General features: G+C 38.7%; 1 protein-coding gene across 1 annotated transcript; it reads left to right on the top strand.

Moving 5' to 3' along the window:
• Positions 1-3,433: 3,433 nt before the first annotated feature.
• On the top strand, positions 3,434-15,810 carry taok3b (TAO kinase 3b). Its single transcript, XM_056290900.1, has 8 exons — positions 3,434-3,562; positions 4,724-4,960; positions 5,146-5,274; positions 5,794-5,997; positions 8,143-8,382; positions 11,888-12,100; positions 14,208-14,390; positions 15,649-15,810. Exons 2-8 carry the CDS (start codon positions 4,775-4,777, stop codon positions 15,808-15,810), a joined length of 1,317 nt encoding a protein of 438 aa, XP_056146875.1. The 5' UTR covers positions 3,434-3,562; positions 4,724-4,774.
• Positions 15,811-16,752: the final 942 nt, after the last annotated feature.

Raw genomic sequence — 16,752 nt, 5'->3', positions numbered from 1 at the left:
TGTGTCAGCTAGGTGATGTTGAGTGAAGCAGACTTGTGCTGTTGCTCTGTTTTTTAGACTGGGGATCATCAAGAAGTTCTCCATGTTGCCATCTGGAGAGGCCATCAGTGTCCAGGTTTTGCATGCCTGTCCAATACTGGAGTTTAAAAGAATAGTTAGACAGAGCTGCAAGCTATCTATAACTGGTGGCATCTAACGTTGCAGAGGTGAGTATGTACATTGAAAGGGTTACTCTCTGTTACAACAGTAAAATGATTTCCATATGACAGTCATGAAACTTCTTTGTCACAGACCATTTGAGGGTGAGAATCTCCAGTTTATGGGCTGGATAGCTAGACTAATTTTGTGACAGCCCTCGTCTGGTAAAAACTATGCCCCTAAGCTTGGCCTCCTGTTCTTGGTATAACGTTGCTCCGAGGCCAGTAGTACTGGCGTCGGTATGCAGGATATAAGGCTGCCTTGGGTCTGCGAAGCCGAGCACAAGGGCTGTGGTGGGGGTCTACCACACCAGACAAGACCTAAGATGCAGGCACCCCTGAGATAGTCCAGCACTTAGTAGCAGGGTGTAAAATGCTAGCTGGGAAAGTGTACACTTAAAGGCATAAACAAGTGGCTGGGATAGTGTACAGGAACATCTATACTGAATACAGACTGGAAGTCCCCAAGTCCAAATGGGAGACACCGCCAAAGGTGGTTGAGAAGGGCAGAGCCAAGATTCTGCGGGACTTCAAGTTCCAGAGTGACAGGCAGGTGCTGGCTAACCAACCAGACATTGTGGTGGTTGGCAAGGAACAGAAGACAGCTGTAGTAATTGATGTAGCAATCCTCAGCGATGGCAACATCAGGAAGAAAGAGCATGAGAGAGAAATACCAAAGGCTGAGGGAATAACTACATCAGATGTGGAAGTAGAAATCCCCAGTAGTTCCAGTGGTAATAGGAGCACTAGGGGCTGTGACCGCCAAACTGGGAGAGTGGCTCCAGCAGATTCCATGAACGTCCTAGGTCTCTGTCCAGAGGAGTGTGGTCCTAGGAACAGTTAAGATACTATGCAGAACCATCAAACTCCCAGGCCTCTGGTAGAGGACCTGATATTTTATATTTTATATATATATTACACTTTATATATATTATTTGGGATATATACACACACACACACACACACACACACACAAACACACACACACACACATATATATATATCCCAAAAAAAACAAAACAGTAAAACGCCTTGGAAAAAAAGCACTATATAAATGCAGCCCACCTAACATTACATATATATCCCAAATAAAACGTTAGGTGGGCTGCATTTATATAGTGCTTTTTTTCCAAGGCGTTTTACAGTTAATTGTTATGGACTTAAAAAGTGATTTACAAAATATGTTAGGGCACCACTGCCTGTGGACTACAGTTGGCTCACTCATTGAAGCCTGTACCATGGCTTAATTCCCTTACAACCCCTAAAATTGTATTACAGGGACACAGTCCTTTACATTTATCACAAGAGATGATGACTAACAGTATTTACCCCTTGTACATGACTTAGTAATTTTACCTTATTATATTCAGTGCTAATACAAAGAACGATCACTCTTCTTTGGTGGAACTTTCTGATGGTCCACACAATTATCAGCAAGTTAGTTGTATTCTAAGCAAAATGATATAACCAGAAAAGCATGTTGGCAACATTATAACAGTAGGCAGATTCACACAATTTTATTGAACAAAAGTGAAAAAGTTGAAAATAATTTTGCTTTGATCTGGATACACTACGAGTCAAGCAACAGTCTGATCTAAAGTTGTTAATAATGCCGGCCCAAGCACAGATCCCCCAAAAGCAGGTGTGTATTGCAAAATATTGGGATTCACTTATCTTGGCATCAAGCCTATGGAATAGTTACAGGGATAACTCTAAAAGGGCATGTTCAAAATGGTGAAAGTTAGCATACGCTATGTAATTACTTACTCACTAATGAGTCTTAATGCTTATGGGCTACCAAGACACATCATCCCTGGAGCCAAACACTTGTCATGATATAAATACTGTGTTCCTGGCTATATATTACCATACCTCTCCCCGTGGTGTTAGTGTGGTTGCACTACATCATGCAAAAATATATTATCTTGTTCATGCAGGAAGAGAATACATATGCAATACTGTTTGGAAAGGTTTGGGGTTGTACACCTGGCAGCGCAGAATGTAGATAGATTCTGTTTTTGTTTGGTTTAGATTCCTTATTTCCTTATATACCTGTTTGTGGCAATCTAGCATGCATACCTTTACATTTTATATTTCATCTTTTCAATCAATATTTCATTATATTAATCAAATATCTTTGTTATTCATAATGACTATTTATTTACAAATGTATGTTTGAATAACTAATAATATTGTGAACTAGCTTGACCCTTTACAAACCCTTTACAAAGAAAGTGTTTCATTTGGTTTGTAGGTGTTATACGTATTAAAAGATGCAACATATATTTTATTTATGGATATGAGTCTCAATATAAAATAATAATAATAATAATAATAATAATAATTATTATTATTATTATTATTATTATTAGTAGTAGTATTGTAGTTTACATGATAATATTACAATAAATTAGTTTTCAGTAAATGTATGCACTGACAGAGATACAGGGTATTTGTATAAGGTAATTTTCTGCATGCTCATGATATTTTTAGATTTTATAAAAGTGAATCTTTTGCAAAATAACTTTTGGGCTTTTGAATTGGGCTTCTTGTACAGTGCGGTTGCAGTGTCTCTTTAAAGGAAGGGGGAGTGTGAAAGTGGGAGAGAGGAAAGAGATGAATAGAAGGCACTAGAAACAACCACCATGAACAACTGAGGTCTAAATCTAGGACATAATTTGACTGGAATATAAACGGATCGCTAAGGAATATAATTTCTTGAAAACTATGTTTGGATGTGCCTTGCTTGTTTCAAATATTTTTAAATATGGGTACAGATGCGATCATGGGAACGCAGGAAAAGAATTTTTCTTCCCAACAATCTCTTACATTTTGAAATGGAAAAGAAGAATGGCAATAGTGCCTCTTTTTAATTTCGCTCCTGTGCTGTTCCTCTTTGATTTTCAATGAAAGGCATTGCATAATTCACCCTTACCCACTGGAGCCATCTGGTTCCACCTCTTTGGGAAGTGGGGGAACGCCAAAGAAAAGGACTACATTCAGTAACTGCCTTCTCAGTGGTGCCTGCATTTGCTTGGCAATGCCCTGTTCTTTTTTAGCAAGGACCTGCAGAGAGTAGCAGAAGGGACAAGCAAACGAAGGATGAATTTAAAGCTGGATGTGTGCTGGATTCAGGGAGAATTGGCTATAATAGCAGCTAAAGCACCGAGTGCGGAGGGCCTGGGAAGCATCCACCCCCTCTCTCTCCTCTTATTCCTCCCCCCCTGCAGGACCATGCTTGTGTGAGGGATGAGGCTGTGCACAGGGACGCCAGGCCAGAGCTGCGGCCTACTTCTTCTCACAAGAGCCGGGCTCTCAACTGCAAGATCTGTGAACACATTGCCACCATCAAATCAGCATCTTTGGTAGGCAGGCTCATTTTCTCCACCGTTTGCATAAGAAATGGGATGTGTGGGGGTGTGTGTGGGGAGAGGGGTTGGGGGGTGGAGGTTCTTTCTGTGTTCTCAGCTGTACATCTGTAGTCATGGCAACCAGATCCTGTTAATGGGTGTCATTTTTTTTCTCATCCTCTGCTTCCCTCTCTGCCTCTGCTATTATGTGTGTGCGATGCATTTATTTCTACTCAAATATAACAGTCTGCTTCTTGTGTTAGTTTATCAGTAGATATCCGTTTTCTCAGGTTGTCATTGTGTGCTTCTATAGCTCCGTAATTTCCATCCTTAAATAACTAGTTTACATATCAGCTATACCTGAGATCTCCTCTTGTGACTCCCTTCTGCCCATACTGTATGTTCATACTGCACGTGAACCTATCTATAATTGTCATTATACTATTTGAAGGAACACTAATCTGTGGACAGGGTTTGGCATTCAGTGAAATATTTTCAGGTTCGATACCAAATTCCTGTTATTCAATGAAATATTTGTCAATAACTGAGAGATGTGACTTAATTTGTCTATCACTGGGACTCAGGAATAGCCACCTATTATAAACATCTATATCAAATGTAAAAAAAGAAAAAAGAAAAAAGACTACTGTTATATATACATCATTTTGTCTGATGAGTTGATTGAATGTTTTATATTTTTATGTGCATGTTAATATGATTGCATGTTGTTTGATAATGTTGATTTTTTTTGGTGTTGTTTTACTCAGGCATATAAAATGGTTTAATTAGCAAATTCACTGCATATGAATGGCCTTAACATTGAATTAATAATGATGGTTCAGAAAACAAATGTACTCATGCTATATGGTTTTATTATCATAGTCAATATCTTGTCCTTGTCATTGTTATTACTTCTACATTTAGATGTCTATTTTGACTTTTTAGTGTCATAGTTTTAAGAATGCTCTCCTAAAGGATTTTGCTTAGGGTTTATGTTCTTCAGTATTCCGTTTTTTTTCTTATAACTATAGTGTCCATGATCTTTCTTTGACAACATGGTCATCACACCTAACTTTACTTGGCCTCTCCCCCTTAGTTTATCTTTATTTCTGTCTTTCTTCCTTCTCTCATTCTGTCTTTCTCTCACTTTATCCCTTTCTGTATTTGTATGCCCAGGTCATCAGGTAGATCCAGGAGCATGAACAGGATTTTGAGCTGCGGGAGCAGATGTCTGGGTATAAGCGCATGCGGCGGCAGCACCAGAAGCAGCTGATCGCCCTGGAGAACAGGCTAAAGGCCGAGATGGATGAGCACCGGCTTCGGCTACAGAAGGAATTGGAGACACATGCTAATAACACCTATATTGAACTGGAGAGACTCGCTAAACGACATGCTGCTCAAACTGACAAAGAGGTATAGCTTAATGGCAAGTCTTTCTAAATAACGTAAATGAGGCATTAGTCACAAATTGTTTACTCGGGTCAAAATATTTTTTGCTGTGCTGATAAGATAGGACATTTTGTATGATTGGAACTAGATCATTTCCAATGTAAATGTATGAGTAAATTGTAATTACTGAAATATTTTCCTACTCGCAGTTGAAGTCGGCAGCAGCTGAGGAGAAGAGGATCCAGCAACAGATTGTTGCTCAGCAAAAGAAGGAGCTGACTACCTTCTTGGACAACCAGAAAAAGGAGTATAGGCTTTGCAAAGAGAAGATCAAAGAAGTAAACACGTTATGAATTGAGCCATAATTAAAGATCATTTATATACAAAATGCATGGCAGCATATCAGGAATCAGGAACATTTCTGGAGCATTTATTTGTCATTTCATTTCATGCACTTGTGTATATGGAATGAAGCGAAATGCTGTTTTCCCCAGCCCACAGCAGTGCAACACAAAGACAAAAACACATACCCAAACTAGAAGAACACATATATCCAAACAAAAAAAAAAAAACAACTACAAAAACACATGTATCCAACATATCAAAATAATTTTTTTTTAAATTCACTATCCAAGACAGCGAATGCCAGGATGACTGTCGGAAATCTAGTCAGTGACTGATTTTCTGCATAACATAACGCCATCTTTTCACCTTAAATCATTCTATGCTGGGAGAAAACATTTTGACTATTAACTTTGTAGGATATTTAATCAGAGGGCCAGTATTTGACTTGGAGCCACCATGACCACCTCATTTGACCGATGTTTTTATGTGTTGTTCGTGCATGTGTCTTACAGGAAATGAATGAGGATCCTAGTACACCTAAAGACGAAAAGCAGGAACGTCTGTCCAGGCACAAAGAAACAATGCAGCGCTCGCAGGCAGAAGAAGAATCCCATTTGCTGGCCCAGCAGAGGCTAGTCTACGAACGAAGTTGTAGGTCCCTAAAGCGCCGGACACTAGTCAAAAGGCACGAATTTGAACAGGAGCAAATAAGAGAGGTATTGTGCTTTTCTGAGAAACCCAGACTTAACAGACTGACCTAAAAAATATATTTATACAATTCTAGAGATGGGCACTGCTATGAAAATTCTAAAACACTGTTAGATTCAACTGATAATGATTTATAATTTACATACCAGTGTCCTTGGTGTCCTACACACACACATTATAATTTATCTGTTATATTTGATGCCCATTGTAGTGGTTATTAGAATGTCTGCGGCATAAAATCAGAGAGTATTTCCTGACTATTTACATAGTCAAAAGAAAGAATACAGAAATGCAAATGTAAATTAGTATAGGGAAAGACCTAAAAGAGATTTGAGCCATTATTCCAGGTCCTATATCTCTTTCAGACCTTAGTTTACTCCACCCCTTATTGAACGTTGAAAGGACCCTCGAGGAGTTTGATGTTTTTTTTTTTTTTTGTTTTTTTTTTTACAATACATGTATAATACAGACCCTACACCAATTAAAGTTTACATCTGATACTGATATTGGTCATAATGATATTGGTCATGCCAAGTTGAGTTCATTCCTAAAATGTTCTTAGTCATCTTGAAGTGTTTTATTAGAATATGTGACATGGAGTAACAAGGATGAATAATTCAAATGAAAAAATAGACATTTTGTTAAACTGTGTGTGTGTATGTGTTGTGTTTGCATGCCTTATGTATCTGCGCATGTGTGTGTGTGTGTGTGTGTGTGTGTGTGTGTATCTGGCAATTGTTGGTGCAGAGAGAACTCTGGGTTGACACAATATAGTACACCAGAAAAGAAAACAAAGCAATGCTTAGTAAGGTAGTACATTTTGGAAATTGTATGTTATGCTACAGATAAAACGCAACATTCAAAAAGTTGACTGATATATGCTAAGTAAACTTGTCTTGAGTCTGGACTTGCAAAAAATGAGGAAGTATGATTCCCTGACAATGGCACAAAAGAGTTAATTTCAAAAATAACTGGATGTGTCAGAGAAAGCTCAGTAGCCACTTGAGTTCTTTTAAGGGAATAACAGTAACCTCTTCATCCTGTCAGAAGTGGGCCAATATGTAATTATAAGGGATCTAATTAATTTTAAAATGTGTTGTCATGCACAATCATATAATACACTGTAAATTGGAGGTAAGTCAAGTCAAGTCAATTTTACTTGTATAGCCCAGTATCACTTTGTCATTTGTCAAACATTTTGTTTTCCAAAATGTGATGCTGAAGTGAGACATAAGGATAATTTGATGTTTTTTTTGTTTTGTTTTTTTTGTGGTTCCATCAAATGTGCTCAATAAGCAAATTTGAATTAGTTGATAATTTTGGAGCATGGAATCAGGGCAGCTAGAGATGATGCTGTTAGGTGAAAGCAAGGATTAGTCTCTCTAATTCAGAGGAAACAGTTCCTACATACTGGTCTCTGGTAAATTAAAACATAATAGGTATTATCTATAAATCAAAAGACGTGTAAGCAATCAAGATAATGCCATTATTTTCAGTAAAACTATTTGGCATAATTGTGTAATGAGTAAGGCTGAGAGGGAGATTTGACGTGTGAATTGCATGATGCTTAAGACTTCAAACAAGCATTTTTTTAGTATTAAGAGCTAAGTAATCTGTCACCCACTATTGACATCTAGAATGCTGGATTCTATGTTTCTCAATTTTGTTGTCCCATGAAGTTGTAATGCATTTTAAAGTTGTATGTCATTTGCACATGAGTGAAAGAGGACACAACATTTTGGATAATATTGCCAAAGGGAATGTAAAGTGAAAGAGAAGAGGACCTAAGACCGAGCCTTATGGGATACCATTATGAAACTTAGAGCGGGCAGAAGGATATCCATCAACTTTGACAAATTGGGATCTATCAGTGAGTTATGAACGGAACCAACCAAGAGCAATGCTGAGCAGGCCAACAAGAATTTCTAAGTGGTCAAGGAGAATTTCATAATCAACTATGTCCAATGCAGCGCAAAGATCAACCAAATCAAGCACTGATATAAGGCCCTGATCAGTCATAAGTTAACTGATACCAAATCGTATTGGTATCCAACACTTGTAGTTATTCATCCAATAAGTCTTATAAAACGTTGGAAAACAGAGTTTGTGTGTTTCTGTCATTGAAAATGCGTCTAATAAAGATCCTGTCTCAGGAGCTGAATAAGAAGAGGACCCAGAAGGAGATGGAGCATGCCCTGATGATCCGGCAGGATGAGTCCACCCAGGAACTGGAGCGCAGACATCTGCAGATGCTACAGAGGCTACGTACAGAGCTCGTCCGACTGCAGCATCAAACAGAGCTTGAAAACCAGGAAGAGTACAATGGCCGGCGGCAGAGAGAACTCCTTAGGAAACACTCCCTGGAGCAGCGGCAGCAGCCTAGAAACCTCAAGGTGCATGGAGCTTTCACTTCGACTAGTCATTCAATGCTTCACATTGCCAATGTCCTTACAATATATGAAGCACAGATCAGGCAGGTATTACAGTGAGGCAGCCAGTTGATATTCAGTTACTATTTTTGTAATGGTCAAGTCAACAGGCCCGGTTCTAAGGGGGACTAAACCCACCCAGCTGATCAAGAAGCCCACCCTACAAAATTGCCATGAGGGAGGGTTCATTCATAAATGGGTCAGTGGAAACCTGATAAATATACAAATGAGGGTGAGACATGTTTTGGATGAGCTTTCAACATATTTTCACATTACGTCCACTCATACCGATTCTTTTACCTTGAACTTCCCAGGCAATACCTGGCTGAGACTCTGGTGAGTTCTCTCTGGAGAGATTATGTTAAATATCCACTTTTGTAACAAGCAGGAGGAGGGCTCAATCCTCGAGTCTCCCTTCTCTTTCTGTTATTTACTGTTTAGCCTTCATTGTGGCAAGTCATCTGGTAATATGTAATTTCAATATGTAATATGCTCATAGCAGTGTGATGGTAAAGCGGGACCACCAATCACAGCTCTTTTTTTTATTATTGTTTGTCCTACCCTTTCCTAACCAGGTTTTCAGTGCTTCCTTTCAGCCTACAGCCATTGCAGCTTCATGTTTATTGTGGATTTTCAAAGTTATGAAAGTATTAGACCTAATAATTTGGGAAGAAATTTAGGTGTTGTATTAGAATAATATTTATCTGCTTTAATTCCTTTTATTTTAACCCATGCACAGCTCTCAATTGGTCCTAACAATCAAATTTTCAATCCTAATTTATTTGCCAAGCCAAAAAACTGAAGTAGGCAAACAAATAAGAACAATTGAAAAGTGAATACTATATGTTATCATTGAGAATAAACAAGTATTTTATACAGAGTGTGGCAAAATCAAACAAAGACCTTATTCATATGAAGCAAAGTGTTCTTTTCTTCTGGGTAAGGGGGACCCCCAAACTATCTCGTAGCCACCCAAATAAGTGTGGTCTAGAACCGGGCCTGCAATTCAAGTTTGTTTAATATATTTAAAAAGAACCAATGATGGCTAAAGCACTATCAAATTAAAAACGGAATAAAGTGCCTTACAATATCAATGCATAATACAGTAGGTAAATAGAACAAAGCACATTAATAAGGACAGGACTACAAATGACAAACAAAGGATACCTCAGGTATACTACTCAAATACAGTGGCTTACTAATAGGCTTTTAAGTGGCGATTTGAAAGTGTCGAGGGTCAGGGCAGACCTAATAGACAGTGGTCATTTATTCCACAGTCTCGAGACAGGAACAGCAAAAGCTCAATCCCCCTTCAACTTTAAACAAGATTGTAGAAAAGACAAAGCCATTTGAGTGACCGAGAGGTGGAATGCAAGAAAAGGGGGTCAGAAATGTAGGAGGGGCCCAGGCCTTGCAGTTCTTTAAAGACAAATCATAAAACTTTAAAATCAGTTCTAAGGCTAACTGGGAGCCAGTGGAGAGAGCCCAAGACAGAGTGATTTGGTTCTTCTTCCTGGTACAAGTCAGAAGTCTGGCAGCAGCAGCCTGAACAGGCTCAAAGGCAGGACTAAAATTAATGAATAGGATAGAATGGAATAGAATAGAATACACTTTATTCGTCATTGTACATACATGCAATGAAATTCATTCTCTGCATTTAACCCATCCTAGCTGTGTAGCTAGGAGCAATAGGCAGCCACCGTGCAACGCACGGGGACAAACTCCAGTTATTTCTTCCTATTGCCTCGGTCAGAGGCACAGACAGGAGTATCAACCCTAAAATGTATGTCTTTGATTGAAACCTGTGTACAGGAAGTTACGATTGTCTATGAGGAAAAAGATCAAGGCATATATTTTTTTTCCAGGTCACAGAATGTGAGAAAGAGCTTCATCCTTGCTATAGTTCTAAACTGGAAGAAGCTAGATTTTACAACAGTTTTTTTTTAAATCTGATGGTTGAGTCAAAGATCAAACCAAGATTCATGGTGTGATCTTTGACATGTGGGACAGTGGTCCTAGATTGTGGGAAATGAAGGGAGATTTTGTTTTTGGATAACAGAACTGAGGGGAATATATATATAAAGAAAGAAGGATAGGCTCTAAAATGAATCCTTGGGGAACTCCACAGGAGATGGGAGCAGACAAGGAAAAAAAGGTGCTGATGAGAGAAGGTTACTCCTAATATAGGAGGCAAACTATTTAACAACAGTGTTCTGAATGCCAATTCCGAGTTTAAAACTGTTGCCTAGGATATCATGCATAACTAAGGTAAAGCACTAAGTTCCAATAGAGTTAAAATAGCACAATCATCAGAATCATGTCGACAATAAATCACTGGACACAGGGCTGATTCTGTGCTTTCCCTAATAGCTTTAATTGCCTATTCATGACAATGCTGTGAAATGTTTCAAGACAAATTTTAATGAATCAATATGAATTATGAAGTGACTTTGAATATAAAAAGTATTTCTTGGCTAAAAATTAAGCTAAAACTTGCCTCTAGAACTGCTTCTGTTTTCATCTATTGTTCTTATCTTGTAACATTCATTTTGACTGAAAAGGAAACATTATTAATTTCTCACTAAAAGGTTTGGTTGATCTCGGGTATTAACATTACATTTGTTAACATTAACCTTCAAATACATTGTCAACCTATCCCACATTGGAAACACTTCAACACTTCTGCTCAATTAATCTATTCTATGAGAAAAAGTTTCTTATCTGTTTTTTAATTTCTTTTTTTAATTTCTTTTTTTTTTTTAACAAACTGTCAGGGACAGAAAGGAATGGTCGTTAATGTAAACCAAATACTCCTTGCATATGGCTAAAGTATTTCATCACTGAATTTCAGTAGAACTCTATTTCATGTAAAGAAAAAGTGTAATCTCAGCCCTGATAAAATTGCAATGCATTTGACATTTGGTTCTTAGGTAAGCACATGAATTAAAATAAATAATTAGGTTCTATTAGAGTAATAGAAAGGCATTCTAATTGGTAAATGAGAGATTTTTTTTTCAAACCTGCAGTAATTTTTGGTCATGTTCATGTAAACCAGCATAAATCAAATAAGATAATTTGATTAATGCCAATAAAGGATGAACCAATAATTGAAACATGTTGTCATTGCCTCTAGATTGTCTGATGATCTTTGCTTGCTGATTGCTTGAATCAAATCTTGTTTGGTAGTTTTACTTTGTCCTTGACAATATCCATTGAAAATCAATGTTATAATATCAAATATTTTTCCATGACAGTAAAGGCTCCCCCGGACAGTAAAGGCTCCTTATTTCAGGAGCCTTTACTAGCAAGCAGTGCATACTTTTTTGTTGAAGTTTGAGTGGCTATTACCAGAGAACTAACCTATGCACGATTTTTACTTGGTTCTTAGACAACTCTCTGGCAAAGAAGAATCTGACTCTAACATGAAAGACAGGATATTAACATTTATTTCTGTTTTAACCCTCTGAAGACGCTGGAGATGCAGATTAAGAAACAGTTCCAGGATACATGCAAGGTGCAGAACAAGCAGTACAAAGCTCTCAAGAACCATCAGCTGGAGGTCTGTCCTAAAGGCGAGCACAAGGCCATTCTGAAGAACCTAAAAGAGGAGCAGACACGCAAGTTGGCTGTGCTGGCTGAGCAGTATGAGCAGAGCATCAACGACATGATGGCCTCACAAGCGGTACGAGGATCCTCAAGCATCTTGTAATGAGTAGCAACAATGGGCCTCATTAATCAGTCTTTTTGTATATTGTTGTATATCTGTACATAAAATTCATTTGTGTCACTAATACTTACATCAGCCTAATATACGTAGTGGAAGAATATTCTATATCTGGAGTTGCCTTGTTAAATTTTTATTGATAAATGGGTATTCATTCGCATCACAAATTTATTGACATATATCATCAAAATACATTCACTGTTCTTTATATGGAGGATATATTTGGGTGCTTAATATTACTGTTATTGGTTGACAGTTCCCCTCATATAGCAACTGCACTTAACTGAAGTTAACATCATGGTTATAATGACTAATACATATTTACTCTAGTTTCATTTTGAAGCATCAATGATTTCCACTGTGCTGATCACATTTCTTTTTGGTCTAATTTTCAAATGTAGCACTCATGTAGGACTCATGTAGCACAAAAAAATCTACTTAACTAAGTAGCTGTAATAAAATAAAATTAGGACAATAATTGGATTGGTAATGCAACTGACTACTTTTCAATTCGGAAAAAATAAGATCTTTTTTTTAAAAATCACATTGTTGTAAGGCAAATTGTCTGCTCCATTGAAATTGCAATTCTAAGCATATGCAGAGGTTGTCATAAATGATTCAAACAAGTCAAGCTCTTCAACACTTTACAATAATGCCTATAATCTTGTCTAGCTAGACATTTTATTTCGACCAAAGGATTCTGTTAAAATAAAATAACTTCTTAATCTCACCGTCAGTCACCTAAACTTCACATATCACAGCATCAACTGGGAAAGTTTCAAATTCTGGAATCCAGTAATCCTGTTTTGAGGACATAAAAGACAGCTTTGTAACCAACGGGGCTATTTTAAAGATACTTAATCAGAAAAGGATATACTTACAAAATACCTTCACTGTACATCAGCGGCTAAAATTTGAACCTATCTGAGTCATTCAAGTTACTGGGGATCACTATCATCCACATCCTCAAGCGGAATGAAAACATCAGGACCTCCACGAGGATGTCCTTTCTGCTGCAGTTGAGGAAGCTTGACCTGTATTCTAAGTTCCAGAATGAAGAAAAGGATAGAGACAATTCCAACCGGTCCTGTCCACTTAATTATAAAAGCCCTCCTCAAGATCACAATAGTTTACTAAGAACAGGCCACCAATCACCTGAAAAACGTATCCCATGAGCTATCCCCTCACATGATCTTGTTACTTTTGGTCACCCAAAATAATTTCTACTTATTACTATAAATATTTACCAGTTGAACAGCATTTTTGTAATGTTATACGTCTTATAGTGTTTACACTGTGCCACATAAATTCAAACTGAAAGCTATGTGTATCATGGTAACCATGCTTGTTCCTTTAATCTGGGATTTCTACACTTCTAGAGCAGAATTGTAAATGTTCTAAAACTTGATTTCAGGTTGTGTGAGTGTTTGTATATAAAGTAATAGTTGGGTGTCCGGGTAGCGTGGGAGTCTATTCCATTGCCTACCAACACGGGGATCGCCGGTTCGAATCCCCGTGTTACCTCCGGCTTAGTCGGAGGCACAATTGGCCGTGTCTGTGGGCGGGAAGCCAGATATGGGTGTGAGTCATGGTCGCTGCACTAACGCCTCCTCGGGTCGGTCGGGGCGCCTGTTCAGGGGGGAGGGGGAACTGGGGGGAATAGTGTGATCTTCCCACGTGCTACGTCCCCCTAGTGAAACTCCCCACTATCAGGTGAAAAGAAGAGGCTGGCGACTCCACATGTATCGGTGGAGGCATGTGGTAGTCTGCAGCCCTCCCAGGATCAGCAGAGGGGGTGGAGCAGCAATCTGGACAGCTCGGAAGAGTGGGGTAATTGGCCAAGAACAACTGGGGAGAAAAAGCGGGGGGAAATCCAACTAAATAAATAAATAAAGTATTAGTTATATAGGTCCATCCATAAGCTTCAATTTTCCTTGCACCATTTCTGCTCCACTGACATGCACACAAGATGAAGAAAAAAAAGTTTTAAATTTGTTTACTAAATGAGGTCAAATATATAACAGTTAAAATGTGTTTAACTGCCTCTGTCATTCCTGGTCCCTAGATGCATTTAAAGGCAGAGCAGGAAATGGAGTGCCAAGCACTGAGGCAGCAGCTGCAGCAAGAGATGGAGCTCCTGGATGCCTACCAGAGCAAAACCAAGTCACAGATAGAAACCCAACATGAGCGAGAGCAACAGAAGCTTGAACAGAAGGTTTCCATACGCAGAGCCCACCTTGAACAGAAGGTGGGTTTAAGATTAATGGAATATTTAATAGACTCCATGCAGTGACAAATTGTGTAAAATGAATACACAATTGATTAGAATGGGGTATCCTAGTACAGTTGGAGCCCAGTATGATTGTCCCCCAGTTAGAAAGGTGGTGTAACCTGCCAAGTGGACCAGACTGGGGATGTATACTTCAGCAAAAACTAAATTCCTACCTGCTACAAGAGTGCCAGCCGAAGCTAGCTGACACTGCGACCTATACACAGAAGGAAAGGAAAATGTTTCCCTTGAGTGAAAGATAAAATGTTTCTAAACAAATATACTGTAGCTCCTTGGTCAGTACATAAATTGATGAGAACAGAGAGGTGTAACAATACTGTGCTAGGGTTTATTACCATTACATAAAGATGAAGCTTTATGTAGTATTTGATATTTAGTATTTTACATATTTAACATTTGTAGTTAGTATTTAGCAGTATTTAGTATTTGACATATTTAGTATTTAGTATTTTACATATTTGATATGGCAAAGGTTTAATGCCTGATGCCCTCCCTGATGCAACCCTCCCCATTTATCCGAGCTTGAGACTGGCACAAAGAATGCACTGGCTTGTGTATCTTCAGTGGCTGGGTTGTAGTAGTAGTAGTAGCAATAGCAGATACAGATAAGATAAAGATAAAGATAGATAAAGATAGAGATAAAGATAAAGACTGTATAGATTGATTGAGATAGGGCGGCATGGTGGCGCAGTGGTTAGCGCGGTCGCCTCACAGCAAGAGTGTCCTGGGTTCGAGCCCTCGGGTAGTCCAACCTTGGGGGTTGTCCCGGGTTGTCTTATGTGTGGAGTTCGCATGTTCTCCCCATGTCTGCATGGGTTTCCACCGGGTGCTCCGGTTTCCTCCCACAGTCCAAAGACATGTAGGCCAGGTTAATCAGCCGTACTAAGTGTGAGTGTGTGTGTGTGTGTGTGTGTGTGTGTGTGTGTGTGTGTGTGTGTGTGTGTGTGTGTGTGTGTGTGTGTGTGTGTGTGTGTGTGTGTGTGTGTGTGTCAGCCCTATGATGGCCTGGCGGCCTGTCCAGGGTGTCTCCCCGCCTGCCGCCCAATGACTGCTGGGATAGGCTCCTGAGTAGGATAAGCAGCTTGGATGATGGATGGATGATAAAGATAGATAATAAAGATATAAGTCAAGACAAAGATAGTAGATAAAGATAAAGCTTTATGCAAGTTATCACAAACTAATGCCATTAAATAATTAAAAAAATGTTTTGTTACAGATTGAAGAGGAGCTGGCCTCACTTCAGAAGGAACGTACTGAAAGGATCAAGCATCTGTTTGAACGTCAGGAGAGAGAAATAGATGCATTTGATGCAGAAAGTGCTAGGCTTGGGTTTGGAAGTTTGGGATCTCTGGACTTCCCCAAAGAAGACGACAGATGAAAGTGGATGTATCTTTCGAGGACAATTGTGTGGTACACATGTCTGTGCCCTTCCATGTCTACTAAACCACAGTCACCTCCATGGTGACAAAGCCGAATAACTCTCCCCTCTCTCTCTCTCCCTCTCTCTCCCTCTCCCTCTCTCTCTCTCTCTCTCTCTCTCTCTCTCTCTCTCTCTCTCTCTCTCTCTCTCTCTCTCTCTCTCTCTCTCTCTCTCTCTCTCTCTCTCTCTCTCTCTCTCTCTCTCTCGCCCCCCCCCCCCGGCTTTCCTCTCTCTTTTAGATATTGCATCTCAGAATCAGTGTGTACTGGGAAATTCTTTTTTTGAAACTTGAGGGAGAAAGTAAAACAAAACATTCAACAACATGTCAGTAAGAAATCAAATAAAGTAAGTATATTTCAATACTTATATGAGTTGGACACAGCAACAAATTCAACCCAGAAATTCTAAGAGACTCTTTCCTCCATACCATTTCCTCTTTTTTGGTATGAATTGAATATATTCAGGAAATTTTAGTAAAAAAAATGGGCACTTTGATATGTTGAAGTATGAACCCATCATGTTCATATGATGCATAATACACATGTTACACTGAGGGACATTACCATAGTGGAATCTGAGCTGTGGACTCCACCATGGTGTTTAGCTGCTTTGTCAGTTTTATTTTGTTTGGGATGTGAGTAATTACTGTATGAGGGGAACTGGGTGAAATCAGAGCTTGTTTTTATTTATTTATTTGTTTGTTTGTTTGTTTGTTTGTTTATTTATTTATTTTTTAGCTTTATTTTGGTCATACCTCCATTTTGTGCTTATGCATACAGTATACTATAGTCCCTCACTTTTGTAGGTAACATTTCTTACCTTTTCTTTGTTTGGTATCTGGGATCAATTGGCGTTAGTCGGGTCAACCTGTTTATCATATCACAATTCAAGATTCCACTT

The sequence above is a fragment of the Lampris incognitus genome, chromosome 12 (genome assembly GCF_029633865.1).
Source record: "Lampris incognitus isolate fLamInc1 chromosome 12, fLamInc1.hap2, whole genome shotgun sequence".
NCBI lineage: Eukaryota > Metazoa > Chordata > Actinopteri > Lampriformes > Lampridae > Lampris > Lampris incognitus.
This window is presented reverse-complemented; position numbering and strand designations above follow the sequence as displayed.

Bases quoted from the DNA above. Each gene is read 5' to 3' on its own strand.
- taok3b (XM_056290900.1), top strand. From the start codon at position 4,775: ATGTCTGGGTATAAGCGCATGCGGCGGCAGCACCAGAAGCAGCTGATC. The intron at 5,275-5,793 runs GTAAACACGTTA...TGTGTCTTACAG, and splicing joins GCAAAGAGAAGATCAAAGAA to GAAATGAATGAGGATCCTAG. The intron at 12,101-14,207 runs GTACGAGGATCC...CCTGGTCCCTAG, and splicing joins ACATGATGGCCTCACAAGCG to ATGCATTTAAAGGCAGAGCA.